The 14,831-nt window shown below is 44.0% G+C and overlaps 1 protein-coding gene and 1 non-coding gene across 2 annotated transcripts; one reads left to right on the forward strand and one right to left on the reverse strand.

Moving 5' to 3' along the window:
• The first annotated feature begins 6,303 nt into the window (after window positions 1-6,303).
• Window positions 6,304-11,741, forward strand: LOC109766674 (sulfite oxidase). The gene is made up of 12 exons (XM_020325450.4): window positions 6,304-6,513; window positions 8,003-8,118; window positions 8,227-8,289; window positions 8,374-8,410; window positions 8,522-8,603; window positions 9,156-9,274; window positions 9,352-9,447; window positions 10,040-10,150; window positions 10,227-10,328; window positions 10,912-10,959; window positions 11,073-11,288; window positions 11,378-11,741. The coding sequence occupies exons 1-12, from the start codon at window positions 6,439-6,441 to the stop codon at window positions 11,504-11,506; spliced, it is 1,194 nt and encodes a 397-aa protein (XP_020181039.1). The 5' UTR covers window positions 6,304-6,438; the 3' UTR covers window positions 11,507-11,741.
• Window positions 11,742-12,954: 1,213 nt separating this feature from the next.
• Window positions 12,955-14,586, reverse strand: LOC109766682 (uncharacterized). The gene is made up of 5 exons (XR_005763325.3): window positions 14,320-14,586; window positions 14,023-14,193; window positions 13,753-13,833; window positions 13,400-13,538; window positions 12,955-13,282 (listed from the first exon to the last, which is right to left on the reverse strand). It is a non-coding gene; the product is annotated as an uncharacterized protein (transcript).
• Window positions 14,587-14,831: the final 245 nt, after the last annotated feature.

Below are 14,831 nucleotides of genomic sequence, written 5' to 3' on the forward strand. Positions count from 1 at the left end.
TTTATTTTGTCTATGCATTCACACATGCATCAAGTTTCCTGTTAATACAATTCTAGCATGAATAATAAACATTTATCATGATATAAGGAAATATAAATAACAATTTTATTATTGCCTCTAGGGCATATTTCCTTCACCCTCGACGGGGACCGAAAAGTTGCACAGTTATCCAAGGGTACTGAATCGACTGGCAACACGAGGGTATTTGCCCGATTTAGATTTGACTGGTATCCATAGACAGAGGGGTTCTTAACGAGAGGTATCCCACACCCGATGGGGCAGAACGAATCTGCTTCATACCCTTCCTCCTCCGCGGGCTCGGCTTTCCCATACATCCTTTCCTTAGGGGCCTCCTAGAGTTTTACAAGATCCAGCTCCACCATCTCACGCCAAGTGCTATTGTCCACATATTGGGCTTTGTCACTTTATGCGAAGCTTTTCTTGGCTGTGAAGCACACTTAGGGTTGTGGCGGAATTACTTTTGCCTAATTCCTTGTTCCAGTGATGGCGTAATTTTTGAAGTGGGAGGTGTCGAGGTGTGCAGGATTGCCGGGATGCATTACCTTTCTGGCACCCCGTGAGGGAGTGATGGGACATGGTCAACCGAGTGGTTTTACATTGCCGACGTGCCACTAGAGGATCCCATCCGACAGAGACTCCCATCTTTCTCCCATGCTCTGCCGAGGAAATGATTCAATTGGTGGCCGAAGTGTCCTTCCGAGGAGGACGATGCTGAGGTATCTCGACTAGCTGCTCAAATCACATGCCTTGGTCGTCATAAGCTTACTATCCCTGTATGATGGTCGTGGCCATGGCCCGAGGAGTCCAACCTCTTCAACAATGTGTTCACCCGCTGTGGGAATACAACGGGTCTGGTGACGCGACCCGAGCCATCAAAAAGGGCTTTAAGGACAACCAGTCTTTGGCATCCGTGTTGGAGGCCATTTACAAGGGAGAAAAGGAGGACTTCCTCAAGCAGCCGATGTACCATGGCTTCTCTTCTCTCAAGCCAGCTGAAGCGGTGAGTTCCTTTTACCTGATATCTCGATTTTACTAGGACACATTTTTATTCTCCTAATCAGTTGTTTAACATATCCGAGTAGGGCTGGAGGCGATGGATTGAGAATTAAAGCTTTCTTGCTTTGCAGTAGGAGGACCATTGATACGTCTCCAACATATCTATAATTTTTGATTGTTCCATGCTGTTTTATTATCAATCTTGGATGTTTTATAATCATTTTATATCATTTTTTGGTACTAACCTATTGACATAGTGCCAAGTGCCAGTTGCTGTTTTTTCCATGTTTTTTATATCACAAGAAATCAATATCAGACGAAATCCAAATGCCACGAAACTCCACGATGATTTTTTATGGGCAAGAAGGAACACAACGGGCCCTGGTTGCACCTGGGGGAGTCCCGAGGATAGGACAACCCACCAGGGCGTGCGAGGAGGCCCAGGCACGCCCTGGTGGGTTGTGCCCACCTCGGGTGCCCCCCGGACTGCCTCTTTGCTCTATAAATACCCCAAAAATACCAGAACCCTAGGGGAGTCGACGAAATATTCATCCAACCGCCGCAGAGTCCAGAACCACCAGATCCAATCTAGACACCATCTCGGATGGGGTTCACCACCTCCATTGGTGCCTCTCCGATGATGCGTGAGTAGTTCTTTGTAGACCTTCGGGTCCGTAGTTAGTAGCTAGATGGCTTTCTCTCTCTCGCTGAATTCTCAATACAATGGTCTCTTGGAGACCCATATGATGTAACTCTTTTTGCGGTGTGTTTGTTGGGATCTGATGAACTTCGAGTTTATGATCAGTTATATCTTTTTATATCCATGAAAGTTATTTGAGTTTCTTTGATCTCTTATATGCATGATCTCTTATAGCCTCGTATTTCTTCTCCGATATTTGGGTTTTGTTTGGCCAACTTGATCTATTTATCTTGCAATGGGAAGAGGTGCCCGGTAGTGGGTTCGATCTTACGGTGCTTGATCCCAGTGACAGAAAGGGAAACAACACGTATGTATCGTTGCTACTAGGGTAAAAAGATGGGATCTATATCTACGCAATAGATAAACGGATTTTGTCTACATCATGTCATCATTCTTATTGCATTACTCCGTTTTTCCATGAACTTAATACAATGCATGCTGGATAGCGGTCGATGTGTGGAGTAATAGTAGTAGATGCAGGCAGGAGTCGGTCTACTAATCTTGGACGTGATGTGATATGTCTCCAACGTACCTATAATTTATGAAGTATTCATGCTATTATATTATCCTTCTAGGATGTTTTATATGCATTTATATGCTATTTTATATGATTTTTGGGACTAACCTATTAACGTAGAGCCAGTGCCAGTTTCTGTTTTTTCCTTGTTTTTGAGTATCGCAGATAAGGAAAACCAATCGGAGTCCAATTGACCTGAAACTTGACGGAGCTTATTTTTGGACCAGAAGAAGGCCATGGAGTAAAAGAGTTGGGCCAGAAGAATCCCGGGCTGCCCACGAGGGTGGGAGGCGCGCCCACCCCCCTGGGCGCGCCCCCCTACCTCGTGGACAGCCCGGAGACCCCCCTGGCTTGTTCTCGACGCCAAAACCTCTTATATATACATAAACCTCCAGAAAATAACCTAGATCGAGAGTTCCGCCGCCGGAAGCCTCTGTAGCCACCAAAAACCAATCGGGACCCTGTTCCGGCACCCTGCCGGAGGGGGGATTCCCCACCGGTGGCCATCTTCATCATCCCGACGCTCTCCATGACGAGGAGGGAGTAGTTCACCCTCGGGGCTGAGGGTATGTACCAGTAGCTATGTGTTTGATCTCTCTCTCTCTCTCGTGTTCTTGATTCAGCACGATCTTGATGTATCGCGAGCTTTGCTATTATATTTGGATCTTATGATGTTTCTCCCCCTCTACTCTCTTGTAATGGATTGAGTTTTCCCTTTGAAGTTATCTTATCAGATTGAGTCTTTAAGGATTTGAGAACACTTGATGTATGTCTTGCATGTGCTTATCTATGGTGACAATGGGATATTCATGTGATCTACTTGATGTATGTTTTGGTGATCAACTTGCGGGTTCCGTAACATTGTGAACTTATGCATAGGGGTTGGCACACGTTTTCGTCTTGACTCTCCGGTAGAAACTTTGGGGCACTCTTTGAAGTACTTTGTGTTGGTTTGAATAGATGAATCTGAGATTGTGTGATGCATATCGTATAATCATACCCACGGATACTTGAGGTGACATTGGAGTATCTAGGTGACATTAGGGTTTTGGTTGATCTGTGTCTTAAGGTGTTATTCTAGTACAAACTCTTGAATAGATCGATCCGAAAGAATAACTTTGAGGTGGTTTCGTACCCTACAATAATCTCTTCGTTTGTTCTCCGCTATTAGTGACTTTGGAGTGACTCTTTGTTGCATGTTGAGGGATAGTTATATGATCCAATTATGTTATTATTGTTGAGAGAACTTGCACTAGTGAAAGTATGAAGCCTAGGCCTTGTTTCCTAGCATTACAATACCGTTTATGCTCACTTTTATCGCTTGTTACCTTGTTGTTTTTATATTTTCAGATTACAAATACTCATATCTATCATCCATATTGCACTTGTATTACCATCTCTTTGCCGAACTAGTGCACCTACACAATTTACCATTGTATTGGGTGTGTAGGGGACACAAGAGACTCTTTGTTATTTGGTTGCAGGGTTGTTTGAGAGAGACCATCTTCAACCTACGCCTCACACGGATTGATAAACCTTAGGTCATCCACTTGAGGGAAATTTGCTACTGTCCTACAAACCTCTGCACTTGGAGGCCCAACAACGTCTACAAGAAGAAGGTTGCGTAGTAGACATCATGATGCCTATGTAATGATCATTGCCTGGATATCGTCATAATTATTTGAAGTTCTATCAATTGGCCAACAATAATTTGTTTACCCACCGTTTGCTATCTTTCTCGAGAGAAGCCACTAGTGAAACCTACGGCCCCCGGGTCTTCTTCCCCATATATTTACTTGCGATCTACTTTTGCTTTGCATTTTTATTCAGATCTATTAAACCAAAAATACAAAAAATACTTTGCTGCACTTTATTTTATTTGCGATCTATTATTCCACTCTATTACAAATTTCTGGCATCGTTACCCGAAAGGGACTGACAACCCCTTTAACACGTCGGGTTGCGAGGTGTTGTTATTTGTGTGCAGGTGTTGTTTACGTTGTGTTGCTTGGTTCTCCTACTGGTTCGATAACCTTGGTTTCTTCACTAAGGGAAATACCTACCGTCGCTATGCTGCATCATCCCTTCCTCTTTGGGGAAATACCGACCTAGTCCTAGCAGACAGGAGCTTTTCTGGCGCTATAGTCAGAGAGCGATCAACCATGTTCGGTCTGACGACCCTGGCTATGGCAAGGACTCGGAGAGAACACTTATTTTTAAAAATTGGGTCCTTCTACTAGGAGAGCATGGAGGGTGCCAAGGTGGTTGTCCTTGTCGACCACCCCGACATTCTACCTTCTTGAGGTGTGGCTAGCGCCCCTCGGGCTTCCTCTCGGAAACGGTCCCTCCCCAATGCTATCCTTGCTGCGAGCACTCATACTCCTTCTATGAAAGGCCACCGGTCAAAGCACCAAAGGGTTGCCTCAACTCCTCAAGGGAACAGGGAAAAACCTGAGCTAGCCGTCCAACAAGCCGTTGAGGGTGCGACACATAGTCCTGCCATGTAAGTGTCTTTTTAGTTGCGTTCTTTTACAGATTGGTACCTTGTTTTTACAAAGTTGTTTCTTCCTATTTCGCAGCCCTCCCTCTTCCACTAATGCACCCGATCCTGAGGCCTATTGGACTCACATCCCTAACCATGAAGTGGCACTAGAGGTGCCGTCTCCGGTCGAGGAGAACCGCAATATTCCTCAACTGGAATCCTCGACGGTGCATCCTGCGTCTGCCTCTGAAGTTGAAAGCCTGATGCGTCATCGAGTGAGGAGGACATCGTTGGTGAATCCAGTTTTTTCTGATGAGGAGTTTAATGCGCTCGGAACAATGGATGCTCATGTCGTGGCTGCTCGGATGGGGCTTAAAGAGGTTGTCGATGTTCTAGCGGCACATTTGAAGGTAATTTGATTTTGCAAAGTGTTCCGGCTAACCCAGTAGCCCTTAAGGTGAGCGTATGATTTACGCTCACGTTCACGAAGTGCAATTGACGTCCTTATCTGAGGTTCTTAAAATCCCCGGCCTGACCGAGGAGCTTATAGAGTGCAAAGGCCAGTAGCCCCCGAGCCATTGGTTGGGTGGCCACACCCGATCAGGGGATCGATTTGCTCTAGTATATAATTACAAAAGCGCGAAGCCTAGTAGCCCTCGAGGCTTAATTTGGGCACAAGTGACCGATTTTTTTATGTTTGCCATTTCGCCATTTCGTGATGCAGAAAACTCGGCAAGAGAACGACAGTTTACTGAAGAAACTCAAACAAGCCAAGGATGATCTTGCCAATGCCAAAAAAGAGGTGGCCGACATCAAGAAGTTTACTCGTGAGGCTTATTTGTGTCATTGCTCAACAGCTAAGGCCTCGTTCGAAATGGATGTTTAGAAAACAAAGAAAAGAAAATCTGCATAGGAATATAATTGAGGTGCTAGTAGAAACCTATGAATGTAGAAACATGTGAAGGGAAAAAATTTGAACTATTCTGTTCGTGGGAAAGGAAACAAGGACCATGGAGAAAAATGAGACCCAACAATCAGGATACAATGTTTAAATTAATAATTGTCATATATGAACTTTCTCTCTCATGTTGTGGGCCTCAACTGTCATTTCCCATGCTTGGCCTCGAAACTCCGCCAGAAAAAGAGTTCACCATGGATGCTTGATTTCCCGTAAAAGTACATGCTGCAGAAACTTTCCTATGAAATAAAATCACTTCTTTCCTGCAAACCAAACGACACTTTAGTATAACTTCCTCCTTTTTATTTTCCTGCAGATTTCCTCCATCGTTCCTCCAAACCGAATGCAACCTAAGTTATTTTTCTTTTACTAGCAGCGGAGACCATAGGTAGACTTGAGAATTATCTAGTCTAAATAATCACAATAAATCCTCACGGTTTCTTTTTGTTAAAAAGAAAAAAGAGAATGGAATGAAGAGAACCGTTCGCCTCGTATAAAACGAAACAATGTAGCTAAACGCTGTGGTTTTGTTTCAACGAAATGAAACCAGGGGCAGACCCCTGTTTCCAGAGACGAGAGGGCCCGCATGTCATGGCACAGCGAATGCCATGGAGCGGCGGCTTTGCAGTTGCCGACTCACCACACACCCACAATCATCGGTGTCATCGTCACCCAAATTCTGCGACAACAAAAATACTCCCGTGCGTGCCTGTCAAAAAAACCAGAACCACGGCCAGTGACCAAGCGAAGACGAGGGAAGAGAGATGCCGGGGCTCACGGCGCCGTCGGACTACGCGGAGGAGCCGCCGCGCCACCCGGCCCTCAGGATCAACTCCAAGGTTGGTTTGCCCGCCCTCCTTCCTACCTGCTGTTCGGTCGCGCGGGTGGGTTTGGCATGTCGCGGCGCGGGCGGCGGCATCGGCTGCGGATTCGCGGCCTGGGGCTGCTGGATTTGTGCGCCGCCGCATCGGGGCGGGGGGAATCGCGGGCGTCTCCGTTTATGCCGTGGCGCGTCCGGCTGCTGATATGAGCCGTGAGCAATCGGGCGTCCGTGTTTAGGCTCGGAATTTTAGTCTAGTGATGAGGTGCGCGTCCGACTGCCGGTACCAAGGCGTACGATCGGGGTTCCCACTCCAGTTCTGATTAGGGTGATGAAGTCCTCGTTCCAGTACACTCCAACAGGGATTCCAGCCTGTTGCTATGTGTAGTTAGCATTTAGCAACTCCAGCCATTCCTGAATTTCTCACAAGTTGTAGGAGTAGAGTAATCTGATTTCTCTAGGCGATTTATTCGAAGAACTTGACCGTTGACTTGAAACACGCAAACTCGAACTTTCATCGAAATGGTCTCTATTCATATGTATGCAAAATACTTATGTGGATTTCCCTCTTAAGAAGTTGGAGGGCCTAGTATACGATTACGAGGTTTATTCAAAGAGGAAGCTGCATCCAGTAGCCACAACATTTCTCCCTTTTCTTCTACCCCAGGTTTTGCAGCATTTCGAAATCAGAAAATTGCAACAGGAGCAGGTGCTATTAGGGAACAATTAGCAGATTTGGATTTGTGAATTATTATAGAGAATTCCTTAGTCGAACGGAAGGGATTAGAAGACGAGGGGTGTAGTGGAGATGAATGGGAAGATAGAAAAAGACAAATAAGAAAAGTTTTTTTATTAGACGCATGCAGTTGGCGAAACTTTTTATTCAAACAAATGTAGAACCAGATTACTCCCTACGTCCGGAAATACATGACGTATAAACTGAGTCCAAAAGTCAATGCTTTCCAAGTTTGACCAAATGTATACGAAAATATTAAGATAAACAATACCAAATCAATATCAATATATTCATCATTAGATATATTTTCATAATGTACTCATCCAATATTATAGTTGTTGATATTTTCTTCTATATATTTGGTCAAGCTTAGAAAGCATTGACTTTTTGACTAAATTTATGCGCCATGTATTTGGGGACAGAGTGAGTATGTGACATGTCTGTGAATTAATTACGACATTCTATTGGAGTACCATTTCTTGTGCAGCAGGAACTTTTCCTTTATATTGATGGAAAAAAAAGGATAAGTACGCATTCGTGACTTGTCCGTGTGTTTTGGATTAATTTGGATGGACTAGGTTGATGTATTCTCAGTTTGTCTTGGAACCCATTCCTACACTTCGTCGTAAGTCATTGCTTATAGAAACAATACCTGATTCCTAGAAAGGACAAGAAATAGAGGAGTTCTATTTAGCACGTTCGCAATATGTTTCACCCCACTTCATTTGAATCTTATAGCACTGACCTGGTGGGGTTGTCTGCTTTTCTGCAGGAGCCATTTAATGCTGAGCCTCATCGATCTGCGTTAGTTTCATCTTATATCACCCCAGTGGATTTCTTCTACAAGAGGAATCATGGACCAATTCCCAAAGTTGATGATATCTCAAGGTTTCCATTTTCATAGAAAGAACTATACGTATCATGTATCATTATAATTTATATTACAAACCCTTAATTTAGGACCAAACCTTATACTTTTATATGACCGTTGAACAGATACAGTGTTTCCATCAGTGGCCTCGTGAATAAGCATATCCAGCTGTCCATGGATGACATTAGGTAATGTTCTTCTTAATCTCTTATCATGCACCTTCAAATACTTATTATCTTTTAGTAAATAATCAACGCAAATTTCACACTCAGGATGCTTCCGAAGTACAATGTCACTGCAACATTACAGGTTTGCGACAAGTCCCTTTTATGCTTTTCTTATCTTTCTAATTTCTATGGTGGCTAATGTATGAGTATTGCTAGTAAATAGTGATCTAACAATATAATTGTTATATAAAAGTGTGCAGGCAATAAGAGAACTGCAATGAGTAAGGTGCGGAAAGTGAGAGGTGTTGGATGGGACGTATCTGCTCTTGGAAATGGTAAGAGGCGCATTATGGCAATCTGAATTTTCTGAATGTAAGGAATGCATTTTAGTTCTATTATAGAAATGCACCCATATTTCTGAATGCTGACACCCAGAAGAATATGCACTTTATGAGATCTGGGCATGCTGTTACCATTACTGCATGGACATATTTAGCGTACCACAAGAATTGTAGGGATAACAATAGTACAAGTGGAGGGAGTTTACATGTATCGTGAGCCTTTTTACTTGCCCTAGAATTAGGTTTCTGCTATAAGTCTCAGTGCTTTCATAGACTATTCTTTATACCTTTGTTTCATCTACGTAATGAAGAACAATACCCTGCTTGATTATTGTATGGCACATAAAAAACTAAATGGGCCTGAATCGCCCTCACCAATTATCTTATATAATTCAGATACAATTTTGTTCTCTTGTACTCCGTCCGTATCAAAATATAAGACGTTTTTGTAGGCTACTTTAGCCTGCAAAAACGTCTTATATTTTGGAACGGAGGTAGTAGTTTGGTTATCCTACAATGTTTTTACCTTTGCACTAATCGTTCCAGCAACTTGGGGTGGAGCAAAACTATCTGATGTCCTTGAACTAGTTGGAATACATAAACTCAGTTCAGTCACATCTTTAGGAGGCAAACATGTTGAGTTTGTCAGTGTTGACAGGTGTAAAGTGAGTATGTCTGTATTTATTGATCAGCAGCAATCCTTGTAGCATACCTCAATAATCTTGAGACTTTCGTATTTCAGGAGGAGAAAGGTGGCCCCTATAAGGCATCAATTCCACTAAAGCAGGCAACAGATCCTGATGCTGATGTGTTACTCGCATATGAAATGAACGGAGAGGTGATTGCGCATTGATTTTTTTTCCTTTAATAGTTGAAAGCTGAACCGATTTAACGTTCCTCTGGGGTTTAGACTATTTTTCAAAATCAATTATTCCGAATGTTTTTGTCCTAGTTTTTGCTTACTGCTTCTCACTTTTGTTCATGCATGTGTTTCTTTGAAGCTGATTTTCTGCTAGCACTTAATTATTACCTAATGCATTTGTTTCTTTGAAGCTGATTTTGATGAAATAGAGTCATAGTTTGACATATTGTGATACCATAATATGTATAAGGTTTTTCTTGGAACATAATAGCGTATTATGCATATATAGGTGTTTACTTCCTAAGGCAGAGTGTTTAGTATGAAAACAACACCTGAAGCTTCTCTTACTGAACATATACATCCACCGTAAGCTTATTGTGCATTGGCTTTTGTGTCACTTTATCTATCTAGCACTGCTACACCAGATTCTGATTTATCAAATGTTTACTTGTCAGTTGTTCTTTGCTCAAATTTAGATGCAACCTTATTATCTATCTAAATATTCTGCTGTTATGGCTCCTGTGTTGCTATGTTCCGCATTTCACCCGTCGTGATTTACGATGTATAGACCATCAATCGTGACCATGGATATCCACTCCGTGTGGTCGTACCTGGTGTTATAGGTGCACGCTCCGTAAAATGGCTTGACAGCATCAACATAATCAAGGAAGAATGCCAGGTTTACTGAAAATTTAAGTGCAGTACCTCTTCAATATAATCTCTGGGAATAAACACTGATCGCTGTTCTCAACCAGGGTTTTTTTATGCAAAAAGATTACAAGATGTTCCCACCTACCGTAGATTGGGACAATATTAATTGGTCAACTAGAAGACCACAAATGGATTTTCCTGTGCAGGTATAATGTACTGGCAATTCTTCTCTTGTCTGTTGAAGTAACCACAGTTAGTAAATTATGTAGTTATACTCAGAATCCACTGCTAGATGTTATTAAACATCTTTTTCTTTGTCAACTGGAGTACAATGGAGTAAATCCACGCAAATAAAAGACATTACAATATACCGCAGTTATGATTTTTTTTATAATGCCCTGTGAACAGAAAAGTTCATTAGTCTCATATCCATGTACTATAGAGAAGAATGGCAGATACTGGGCCGGAGGCTGTTTGCATATTACTTCCTTGCGATTATCTGCCATTTTAAAATGATCTACATTGGATTCAACAATATTCTAGATGGGTTCTAAGTTTATGGAATAGAATGCTGTGTCCTGCCTTAGATGTGGCCTTTTATGATTAGTGGAGCTGGTATTCTGGTAGATGTTAATCTACCATGAGTTTGTTCTGTTTATGTATTTATTGCAGGATGCACCTATGAAGCATTGAAGCACTTAGTTCTCATAAAACCTTTGTTTTTTTGCTTCTGTGTTAATGAAGTCAAGTCTATTTTATCTTAATTTCTTTTTGGATTTGACCAAGCAGTCTGCTATTTGCACCCTGGAAGATGTGGATGTTATCAAGGAAGGAAAGGTTAGAATTACTTCCATGATAGAAAGGGATGTGTAAGCTGATACTGCAGCATGTGTAGGTAGCATCAGTACATTCTGATGAGTTGTGCACACTGGTTTGCATGCTCTATGCAGGCTAGAATTGCTGGATATGCAGTCTCAGGTGGCGGCCGCGGCATTGAGAGGGTAGATATATCTGTTGATGGGGGTAAAACATGGGTTGAAGCTCATAGATATCAGAAAAGCAATGTGCCATATGTCTCTGATGGAGCTCAAAGCGACAAGTGGGCATGGGTTCTATTTGAGGCCACATTGGACATACCACCAAATGCCGAGATAGTAGCTAAGGCGGTAAGTAGAATTCCCTGCTGGAAGCATTACTGTTTCACTCTTTTGTTGCTCAGATTAATGAGTCTGAAAATGCGCCTCATGGACAACAGGTGGATTCGGCCGCAAACATTCAACCCGAAAAAGTGGAGGACATATGGAATCTGAGAGGAATCCTCAACACATCTTGGCATCGGATCAAAATACAGAATACTTCGTGCGTATCTAGATCAAAAATGTGAAGGAAGTATGTTGATGTGCCTAGAACAAGCAGCACGCCGGTCCAGCTGAGTCCATGATATCTCCAAATAATAAAGCCACCACGGCTTAATTTCTGTGATTTTCGTATAGACTTTGTCATGGAACTATGTTGGTTTGTTACCAGCGTTACAAATAACTGCTTGTGTTGGCTGATATGATACGAGGAAATTACTATGACTTGTGCTTTACGAATGCATGTTTGAAGTGCTTTAAGAATGTGTCAGCATTGAGCATGAACCACAAATTTTTGGGCATAACAGCAGGTGGTTTGATGGAGAATTATCATGATTAGTACTTAGTTCTATTTCTTCAATAGGGTTATTTTGCAGCATGCTCACTATCCTTAGCCTTATTGAAGGGCACCAAAAAATGACTGAGGGCAATTGAAAATTTTCATCTCCAACGGCTGCCTTAAAATAGGGCACTTCAAACATGCAAATAATTTTTTAGAACATTCAAACATTGCATAGTTCACTTCAAACATTAAAAGTTTTGAACATCCAAACATTGCATAGATTTAAATGAACATCCAAACTACTAGATCATTCTAACATTACGATAGACTCCGATGAACACCCTACAGGTTGTTGTGGTCGATGTTGTCGGACTTGTCACTCTCATCGCTGAGCTCAACCTCGTCGTCGAACTCAGCTTTACCACACCGGAGGGGCCAACCTCATCCTCTGTCTTGTGCTCCACCTTCTTGCACTCGTTATCCCTCTTTCAAAAGAACTCCTTCGCCTGCATGAGTTGTGAACCTTGCCATCACCGCCTCATCGCTTTCCCTGGTGTCCCTCTACTCGAGGATGATGCGGGTCTTCCTCTTTGTCGGGTGGGACTCACTAGTCACTGGCAGCCCGATGAACTTCACATCTGGCCGCATCTCAATCACCAGGAAGTTGAGCTCGTGCCACGGCCGGCTGAGCCTCCACACGACGATGTCATAGGTGCGTGCGGGCATCTTCGCCGTCTCGAAGGTGCCGAGCCAATACCGTTGGCCGTCACACTGAAAGTCGACATTGAAATGGCCGAACTCCCATGGCCGAACACGGCGGTAGCCGAGCTTGCACTTCACACGTTTCGACGGCATCCGACAGATGCGGCGCAACAGTAGTGCAAATTCGTCAGTGGGGCGATGCGGCATGACGGCGGGTGGAAATGGGTGTTGTGGCAACGGTGCGGCCGATTGAAGGAGGGGAACGGCGGATCCAGGCAACATGGTATTGCAAGTGTCTGGATCGGGTGGGGGTGATGGCGGCGCGTGAGGGGAATCGGCTGCAGGAATGTTCCGGATGGCAGCAGTTGGGTTGCGTCAGCTGTCAGCATACACATCCGGCGCTGCCCTTTCTTTGGGCTGCACATAAAACATTTTGCAAAAAATTCCAACAAGAGCAGCTTTGGAGGGTTTTTTTGGGGGGTGGGGGGTCCAAAAGCTCATAAAACGGTAACACCCTAAAATAGGGCTGCTGTTGGAGATGCTCTTACTTCCCATGTTGCCATCAACCCTATGGCGTAGAGACCAGTAAAGACAGAAGAACAGGCAGAAGTTGCGTTCTGTCTGATAAAGAACACAATAATTCTAGTTGCAAAGATGTTATCTACCAATGATTTAACAAAAATGGAAAAGGTACTACTAGTGAATTTACATATGGGTCGCCTATAGCTAAAAAATGCCCTCGGAGCTAAAAAAGAAGCAGCAGAATCATCCTTTCCTAAGTGCTTCTTGCTGCTTCTCCATGACCCCCGTTGGTATTGCCCTGCAAAAGATGGTTAAAAACAATTGATATTACTCACTGCAAGTCTGCAAAAAACGTTGAATTGCAAAAGGCAAAATAAATCAGCCAACGCTCTGCATTTGTCTAAAGAATCATTACTCACAGCATTTGACACTTAGCCCCTGATTGGGTATACATCGTTGAGCATTTTGTCTAAAGAATCCTTAGCTAACGGGAGCTTCCCTTCTTTCTCTCCTGATTCAGAAGAGAGCTTTGCTGATGATGTACCACAGTGAATCTGCAGGGAACACGAATTACACCTTTCATCAAATATATCTTGATTGCACCCCCAAAAGTACTGAAATGGTTTTCTTAACGGAGAGCTTTACAGACCAATCAATGAACTCCTCTCAAATACAAAAGGACAATAAGCATCTCACAGATCAAGTAACTTCCAGCAAAATGGCAAGGCATTTATGCAGAAGCACATGATAGCAATTGTTTGAACTAACCTGTGTAGTAGCTGGTTGCTCTGACGCGTCTTGATTTTTACTCAAATGGCCTTTTGTTGTTCCCGAATTCGCCGCGGATGCCTACAAAATAACGCATCACACTAAACTGAGACCGCAGATCCTTCAGACAATAACAATCAGATACAAACACTACGAAAAGGATAAAGCTAAAAACATGCTAACTATTGACCTCAGCACTGGATCAATTGCATTGTTTTCAGATTAAATGTTCATAAGACAGCCCCTCGTTGCTGCTCAGGTCTGCGTTACCTGATCCTTTAAGGTGTCCTCTCGCCACTCCGGCTGAAACTTCTGCAGGAGCAAAGTGAGCAGCCTTTGCAGCTCGGGCAGCACCTCTGCAGGGAAAAGCTTCGGAATCTCCTCCTTCGCGATGTTGTCATGGACGCACCTGCGGATCAGTATCCGGAGGCACACCAAGAGCTGCAACAGAGAGGAGTATAGGCATTGAGCACAGGGCCAAGCTGCTTTTGCAAAAATGCCTCGCACCTGGCGCAGCGGCGCGGAAGGGGGAGAGGGAGCAGAGATGAGAAGTGGGTAGGTACGGACGGGGTCGAGCTCGGAGTCGGAGGGGAGCTGGAGGATGTCGCGGACGATGGCGCGGTCGGCGGCGTCGAGGCCGGTGCGGCGGGTGCGCCAAAGGGCCTGCAGGATGTACTCTACCGAGTCCTTGGAGCGCGCGCGGGCCAGCAGCGGGAGGTGCTCGTGCCCCCAGAGCGCCGCCGCCGATGACGTCCCGTGCTCCATCGCCGGCCGTGTTCTGCCGCCGCGAGCGGGGGAGACTATGGCCTTGTGGGCTAAGACAGAAGACATGACTGCGTAGCAGCGAAGGCAATGTCGATTGCTAGCGGGCTGAAAGTAGTCCGTGGGCCATAACTGAAAGAGCGGCCATTTCGCGCACCAGGCCCATCCACTAGCAGCATGGCTGGCTCATCGAAATCACTGGAAAAAACTAGTACCCCTAAAAAAACTAGATAGAACTAGTTTTTTTTTAAGGAAAACACGCTTTATTTATTTTATTACTCACTAGCACACATGCCCGTGCGTTGCAATGGGATAAT

This window comes from Aegilops tauschii, chromosome 7 (assembly GCF_002575655.3).
Source record: "Aegilops tauschii subsp. strangulata cultivar AL8/78 chromosome 7, Aet v6.0, whole genome shotgun sequence".
NCBI lineage: Eukaryota > Viridiplantae > Streptophyta > Magnoliopsida > Poales > Poaceae > Aegilops > Aegilops tauschii.